Genomic DNA, 8,711 nt, shown 5'->3' with positions numbered 1-8,711 from the left:
GCTAAAGGAGATATTATGCTTTAAAGTCTGTGACTAAACACAGGAAGAAACAGGTTCTCTCCCAGGCAGGAGAGAAGGTAGCATTGGGGAATCAAAAAAATGATTGGAAGCCCTATTTAATTAAAAATCAGCAGGGAGATGGGAAACCCACAGAAAGGGAAGAACAGGATGAGGTCATCCTGGGTCTGGGGACTAAACAGTGAGTTTGGTAAGACTGAAGGAGAAAGAAGCCATCTTGTGGATAGACAATAGTGGGCCAGAAATCTTGCAAGCTGAGAAAGATGAGTCCTTCAACCAGAGGGGTTGAAGTCTCAGGTTTCTCACCTACATTCAGTTCCCACTTTAGGCAAAGATCTTCCCTAGGAAGACAAGGGAAACTAGCACTTTGTAATTCTGTGGAAGGGCCTGACAGAGAACATCAGCCATGGCTGGGAAGAAAAAAAGATTGGAAAGAAATCTACCTTTAACCAAGGCAGTAGCTTATTAAGTCAGTCATTAGAAAGCACATTTTAATTTTATTTGCTTGCAACACATTACACAGACACTCGGGGAACGGCATTCGTGTCTGCCTGTTGGTATCGTGCTATGAGCCATTGCAGCAGAGCATTTAAGGCAACCAGGACTATAGCAGGTGGTGAGAACCATTCCTTGGTCTAGACTGCAGCCCAAAACAGGACTGTAGGTCTGAGCTCTTTGGCATGAAATAAAAAATAAAAATCTGTAATAACAAAACCAAGCACATGGAAAAGAAGAAAATAGAATAGCCAAAGAGAGAATGCAGCTTGTTTCTGGGTTGCAGTTCAGTTGTTGGAAGACCTTAGGCAGAGTGTAAGGCCCAGTTACCAATTCTGGGACTCTGGCTTTACTACGTTGACTCTGGAAAACATTCAGCTAAGTTGCTCTTATTTTCTTTTGGCTGGTCTGCTGGAGGCAATTTTTTCATCACCAACTAGGGTGCCAAAATTTGCTTTTTGCTTGCCAAACTGGTCCTAGCAAAGAATTGCAAGGTTAAGTCTGTCTTCGCCAGATCAGGTGGACACTCAAATAAGAGAGAATGCGAAAAGAGGTAGGAGGGATAAACTGGAAGAGGTAAAAGTAGGAAACGTGGGTTCACCTCTCTGGAACTTATAAACACACAACTATGGAAATGCCTATCTGGGATCTTTCAGATCAGAAAGTGGTAGTGAATGGCATAGTGGTGAATACCTAAGTCCCGGCATGGGGTGCTGGAGATGGCAACGGCAATGCTGGTTAATGCTTCCAGCCACATGTAAGTGGCCAAGGCCTCCTTAGAAAAACAATATTCAAGAGGGGTTAGCAACTGTCCCAGCAAAACTGACCACTCAAGAACATGTAGTCTATATTGGTGAATCTCTTCCTGTGACCTGCTTGAGGCCCAATCAGCACACAGCTGCAGCCCATGTGACAGCCTTGGGGCCATTCAGGTAGTATATATATTGTGTGGATGCGGCCCACATAACACACAGAGGTGCATATGCGGCCCACAATGATAAATAGGTTGAGAACCACTGGTCTATATAGACACTTCATCATAGCAGCATTTTGGTCTGTTCCGCTAATAATTTTGTAACTGTGGACAAATTAAGAATTAAGCCAAGGGCAGGGATTTCAGAACTGTTCTTAAGGTGTAAAAAGTATTTTGTGGATTATGCAGCCTGCATCATGGCTGTGCATACACCACCTCGACATAACGCCACCCGATATAACACGAATTTGGATATAACGCAGTAAAGCAGCGCTCTGGGGGGGCAGGGTTGCACAGTACACTCCAGTGGATCAAAGCAAGTTCAATATAACACAGTTTCACCTATAACGCGGTAAGATTTTTTTGCTCCTAAGGACAGTGTTATATTGAGGTAGAGGTGTACTTCACAAAGTATGTGTTTTCTAAAGTGCATTTGTTATGTGGACCTTATTAGCAACATGGAAACTGCTGTTAAAAAGAGACTATCCCTTCCAAAATTTGGCAAAGCCACCAGTGGTTGCCAAGACCAACAAATATAGTTTCTAAGCCAAGGTCATAGAAATTGACCTCACTTCAATTTTTACATTTTTGTCTCTTCCAAGTTTTGTCAGATTTGATTAAACCTTTCCAAAAAAAAGTTTTACCCTGAGTAAGGCAACGGTACATATGAAACTCATGTGGCTCCATTCTATCAGAAGATTGGGTGGGGCCAAAAATTAACTTTCAACGGAAATCTAGTTTCACCCTTAGCCAGACACTAGCTTCTTTACATAAAAAACAAGTCAGTCACTTAGTGATTTCTAAAAAACAAAACATTAAACCCAACTTTAGAGCCTAATCTCTGCAATGTTCTTTTAAGGCCCAACCAGTGCAAAAATCTGAACCCAAATATGGAGCAATCATTTTCAAAACTGGAAAATCTAAAATAAAATATTTTGCAAAAGAATAACACAACAAAAATATCGAAGAACAGTTTTATTTAGCATATTTGGCACAAAGCTTACAAGAACAGTTTTGTTTCCTTCTCAAATTTAATACAACTAGCAAGAAAAAAAGGCATATAATACATTTAGTAAGTTGTACAGCATGTGAAATAGGAGGGGAAAAAGAGGCACCAGAAAGATCTATCAAACAAAATCAAAGTGCATGAAAAATATTTACTCCAAGTGCCTCCTGGTATTGGATTAAGGCACCACTAGTCTAGAATGTTTACTGGATACTCTAGATGAGCAAATCCTGGTTTCTGGAATGTACAAGTCCTTCCTCTATTTGTTATAGGAGCTGAATACTACAGTTCTTTAAAATGGAATGATTCTGTATTTTGTATTTCTGTAAATATTAAAAAGGAGAGACTCTTTCTGCTCAACATCACTTCAGAGGATGACACAGGTTTGTCATGATCATGTGCCTTGAAAAGGTAGAGGGGCTAAAAGTATTAACTGATGTTTAACCTTTTAAATAATTCAGAGCTTAGCCTACACCAGCTCTTAATGATTTAACATATAATGCCACAGCAAAACACAGGATCTGGTATTTGAAAAATGAATGCATACATTATATAAGGTACAGCAAATTGTAAAGACTTTTGGCATACATTAAATCAGTATTTGACAATTAGTGTTATTTGTAGTATATCATAAACAATCATGTGACTCAAGTAAGTATTACTGTAAATGTTTTGGATTACTCATTAGTCTGGCAAATTCCACAAAATTCCAGGGACACTTTAAACATGTAGAAAAGCCCCATGACAAAGTAGTGGTGGGGTTTCTTTGTTTTGGTTTTTTTTTTCTGGTATAATTAGAAACAGCATCTTATATTTAAGATTCTGCAAAGCTAGCAAGAAATAAAAATGCTGGGTTCTTGAACGTATCGTATCATAAAGACAAATAGCTCAGTTTAACAGATTTAAATTGCAGATGAATAAATTTAAATGTTACAGCCAAAACAGTAAAGAACCACATTACTGAAGGTATCTGTAAAATCAGTTCACAGGTATGTATCTGCAATATTGAAATATGGTGTTTCAAGAGCCAAGCCAGCCCGCAGAGCACCACAAATCTTAAATATTCAAAATAGCTGGTTTTCTTTTGATGTTCCACATATTCATTTTAAAGGTGACTATTCCTAGAGCTAAACGATAACTGCAGTTTTGAAAACAGGCCCACATTTACACTTGGGGTAAGCAGTTTCCATAAAGTGAGTTGAAGTTGCACTTGATTATACCAGGTCTGAGTTTGGCCCTGTTGCTCAGTTGGGTCATTACTTTCCTTTACTAGTAATTGAAAATTAGATGACAGATCAATGTCAGTATTACCAGTCTAATGGGAAACAGTAACTGAGGAGTATGGTATAGACCTGTTGTTCAATTCCTCTACTGTAGAGGGTATGAAAAAAATCTCAGAAGTTTGAGACTGTGTTTAACCTGAATTTCGAACAAACAAATTTCTCCTTGGAGATGCACAGCCATGTAACTATGAACCCTAAGCAGTACAATGAATTTCAGTTTTTGTTTTCTTATGGTGTAAACCTCAAGAACACAACTGTGTGTGCACCATTAAAACGCAAACAAAAACATTCCCCCCACCAGAGCTTTACAAATCCTAACCAGCAAGGCTGAAAGCGGGCATCAGGAGATGATCTAAAGCGGAATGTGATGATTCAGAAGATACACACAGAGAACAGTTCAGTTGTGTATGACACTATACTTTTTTGGGATAGTCTGGACTTTCTCTAAAGCCTTTGCCTCAATGTACAACTGCAGCTTTCATTAACCCCTTTGCCCTCAATTATTTGCTACATGTAAAATATGCCACAAAAGTGACTGTTAGGGACTAAAGATTTAAGGACATTTTCTTTTTGCCCTCTATTAACACATCTACAAACAGCATAAAGAAAACTGTATTTACTCAACTCATTTATTTCATGATTTATATGTAGGTCATGTAGCAACTTAGTATCCGTGATTGTGCACTTGTGCTTCTGTTCTCTGGCACTTTGTTGAGGAGAAATGAGTTTCTGGCTAATCACATCTTGCTGAAGCACTCTTTTGCATTTGTCCAAACTTGAATTCCCTTTTTAAAAAAAAAGTGATTTTTGCTTATTCTAAACAAAGGAACCTTGCAACAAACAAATAAATGTGACATGTTTGCATATATTACCTGCAGACTTAAGTCATGCAAAACTCCCACTGACTAATAGGAACTTTTACATATATAAGGATGGGGAAAAAAGACTGAGGATTTGGTCCACACTGTTTAATGCAAACTGTTACCAACACAGGAGAATCTCTCTTAACCTCAGTGCATGCCAGGAAGAGAGAGGACGCAGCTAGGATATGGCACCTTGCATGCAAGATGGACTATGCTGCAGCTCCTACTCGATTGATTTCCAGCCTTCTCCAACAACAGTTCTCCCATTTGTTACAGACCTGTCCCTGGGTCCCCTAGTACTATTTACATATTTGTCCTATCCGTCAGAAGCAAAACCTACCTTTTTGCACATACTAATCTGCATCACAGCATAACTTATGAGGGCCTCTTTCAAGTCATGATTCTTTTGCTCTTTGAAGCGTTCAATATCTGTCCAGGCACTTTTCACAAATTCTCTGAAATGAAAACAATATAGTTTTGTTAATGTGAGTGTTTTTAAAAAAATACTTAATACATTATGGGCCCCAGCCAGCTGCTACTGAAATTACTTGGAGAAGGATTCTGCCTTTGTCAAACCTGAAGTGCTACACTTTTATAGTCTATGAGCTGGATCAGAGTCATTTCTATGCACCCTGGATGGGATCCTCATTTTATATGTTTACTTGCTCTAATGTTGGAACATGTGTCACAATAATTCACCTAGTTCTTTAGAGATTTTTAATAGCGAATCACATTCTTTTTTTTTTTCTTTTTTTTTTAATAACTGGAGACCTTCACAGATAGATCTGACTGAAGTTTATCTATGTGGCCACAGAACTAAACGAATAATTCATAACGAATTTATATTCAGATCCTTGCGCGCTCGCTAAATACAGTGCTCTGGTTGAGGGGCTTTGGGCCTCAGCATCCTCTTAGATCATCTCATTTCCCGTGAGAATCCTATAGATCGTCTTAAAATTCACTTGTTGCGAGCATTTAAGTCAGTAATGTACGATTGTTTGAATGTTTGCAGGAAGTGGGCACAAGCTTAGCTGAAGCAAATTTATTTCAGAATAGAATACTCCCTTTTCTTGTTTGTCTGCAATATTTGCCTCTGGCGCGACACCTAACCAAAACGGGCAAGTTCATACTGTAAAATAACTCCTAGCTTACTGTTTGTACTGCACTGCACAAACTAGACAAGTATTCATTTGAAAACTGTTTCCTGAGCTATAAAAGCAGATGTCCAGCACTTCTGTCAAGATGATTAAGGAATTTCATTTACCAGATCCTAATTTCTATTGAGTATTTTGTTGTTTTGAACTGTGTATGAACTGGTCTGTTTCTTATCTTTTGGCATGGAAGGATTACAGCTAACAGATAGCACACTCATCTTTCCTATAATAACAACAATGAATGTGTTCTGACACAAATGTCTAGGTTTTGCAATGTGAGTTCCTACTAGTTAGAATACTAAGACTTAGTCATTCAAATGTAGCCTGCTAAAACATTTAATCACAAACAGAAGTCAACAATCCTTCATAGAAAACTTTCTAAGGAATTATTAGCTCTAATGTCAGGAGCCATATTTATAGACTGGACTAAAACTACATCTGAATTCTACATTCAAGTAGCCACCACAAAGCTCAAATCCTCGTTTGCTTACAGCCCACCTGTTAAACATATTACCAGCTGAACATAAAACAAGGAGTCAGCCATTAAATGGATCTCAGTAACTGGGAAAGCGATCAGCTCTTACATAAGGTACCCTCTCAGACCAAGAGCCAACTGAGTGTACTGTACTTAATTTCACAACTTGTAAATGACAGGAATTTTTATAGACAGCTCGTAAACACCAAGGATATATTAAAAATTCCACCTTTACCTGCCCTCCACATTTTTAGATTTCAGTTGTTCTTCCCCTTCATGTATTTGTTCTTCTAGAACCTTTATCTTGCCTTCTCTTTGCTCAGGAGTTTCCTGACCAAATAGTTTGCTCGTCATTCCCTTTAGAGAAAACGTTCTCAGAGTCTAAAATCAAACAGAAAAATGCTCTAAATGCTTTGTTCCAGTAGAATGAGAATTAATATTTGGCTGGTAGAGCTCAGACAGTGAAAAATGTACTACTGTGAGGTGGGTGTAAGAGGCATGGTAGTTCAAATTAAAACCAACAGTTAAACAAACCTATATTAACTCCTACACTGCTACCTCAATATAACGCCACCTGATATAACACAAATTTGGATACAGTGCGGTAAAGCAGTGCTGGGGGGGGGGTGTGAGAGGGGCTGTGCACTCCGGTGGATCAAAGCAAGTTCAATATAACACGGTTTCACCTATAACGCGGTAAGATTTTTTGGCTCCTAAGGACAGCGTTATATCAACATACAAAATTTTTAGTAAATACACCTCTATCTGAAACTTCACATAAAATCTCTAACCTCTTCAAAAACTGCCTTCAAATTATTTCCATTGTTGTATGCAGCGTTGTAGCCATGTTGGTCCCAGGACATTAGAGAGAGATATGGTGGGTGAGGTAATATCTTTTATTGGACCAACTTCTGTTGGAGAGAGAGAGAGAGAGAGAGAGAGAGAGAGACAGACAGACAGACAGACACACTTTCAAGCTCACACAGAGCTCTTCTTCAGGTCTGGGAACGTACTCAAAGAAGAGCTCTGTGTAAGCTCAAAAGTTTGTCTCTCTCACCAACAGAAGCTGGTCCAGGAAAAGGTATTATCTCACTCACTTTCTCTCTTTAGATACTTTGATAGATAAGATTCTTATGGCCTGATCCACTGACCACTGGACTCAAGGGAATGACTCCCAATGACTTTAATGGGCTTCATTCTGGGCCCATATTGAATGAATTTGTTTTCAGTCACCAATTTCTAATCTTCAAGTAATATTTCTTGTCACATTATATGAAAAACAGTGAAATAATTCTATATTAAGATATTAATAACTTAAGCAGTAATTGCTTACTCTGTTTATTCACCTTTCAGATTAAATGCAAATATTTGTTTTTAGATATTATCTAATTTCAGCCATTTTCCTGGGGGGCAGGGGGGAGGAATTACTGTAAACTACTAAAAGATCTACAGCTCACGTGATACTTGTCATCATAACCAGGTGTCCATGTTATCTATTTGTTAAATGCCATTTAGATGTCACCCTAACTTGTTTAGCTCTCAAAAAAAAACAAAATCTAAGTGTTGAAGAAAATGGAAACACAGACTCACTCCTGTTGCTAGTTCTTCACACTGTTGTTTCTTAGATGCCAGATCCTGAGCAGCTATTTCCAAGTCATACTGCATTAGTTCATGTTTCCTGCAAACGGCCCTGAAAACAATCAATGAACAATTTGTCATTTAAAGTTTTGTCTTGCTACATTTTTACCATCTTCTAAGCTTTAAAAAAAAAAAAAAGGTAAAAATGTTTTTTTTAGCATACGTCATGTTCAGTTATTTATCTAGTCTGTATTTAATAGTCCTATAACAGTAAACATAAGTCTAGTGCAAGCCTGCTAAATTACAAATTTTCTGGTGTTAGTGATTTTATACTTCAGTGACCCGAAGCATATTCTCCTGCTGCTCCTTTTTCCATAATCTCAGGGCTTGGCTACACTGGTGAGGGGGTTACAGCGCTGCAACTTAGGATGTGGCCACACTTGCAAAGCACGGCCAGCGCTGCAACTCCCTGGTTGTCGGGTGTAGGGATTCCAGCGCTGGTGATCCAGCGCTGGTCAGCAAGTGTGGACACCCACCAGCGCTTTTATTGACCTCCGTGGTATAAGGAGGTATCCCAGCATACCTTAGAAGCCTCTCTGGTAATCATGCACACTCCACTGCCCTGGGCTCAGCTGACCCCTCCTTTAAATGCCCCGGGAATTTTAAAAATCCCCTTCCTGTTTGCTCAGCCAGGTGTGGAGTGCAATCAATCATTCAATCAATCAGCGACCATGCCTCCACGCCCCAAACGAGCCCCAGCATGGAATAATTCCGAGCTGCAGGACCTCATCAGTGTTTGGGGTGAGGAGGCTGTGCAAGCACAGCTGCGCTCCAGAAGGAGAAATTATGATACCTATGGGCAGATA

General features: G+C 39.1%; 1 protein-coding gene across 1 annotated transcript in view; it reads right to left on the bottom strand.

Moving 5' to 3' along the window:
* Positions 1-2,448: 2,448 nt before the first annotated feature.
* The window catches only part of SNX4 (sorting nexin 4), a 70,105-nt gene continuing 63,842 nt past the window's right edge, over positions 2,449-8,711 (bottom strand). Inside the window, exons 11-14 of the mRNA XM_050917108.1 lie at positions 7,858-7,957; positions 6,503-6,648; positions 4,979-5,093; positions 2,449-4,560 (exon numbers count right to left, since the gene is read on the bottom strand). Of these exons, the coding sequence (XP_050773065.1) occupies positions 4,513-4,560; positions 4,979-5,093; positions 6,503-6,648; positions 7,858-7,957 (409 nt within the window). The 3' untranslated portion in view covers positions 2,449-4,512. The remainder of the gene's footprint in view (positions 4,561-4,978; positions 5,094-6,502; positions 6,649-7,857; positions 7,958-8,711) is intronic.

Source organism: Gopherus flavomarginatus, chromosome 10 (assembly GCF_025201925.1).
Source record: "Gopherus flavomarginatus isolate rGopFla2 chromosome 10, rGopFla2.mat.asm, whole genome shotgun sequence".
Lineage (NCBI taxonomy): Eukaryota > Metazoa > Chordata > Testudines > Testudinidae > Gopherus > Gopherus flavomarginatus.
Note: the sequence above shows the minus strand (reverse complement) of the source record. Positions and strands in the feature narration are given on the sequence as shown.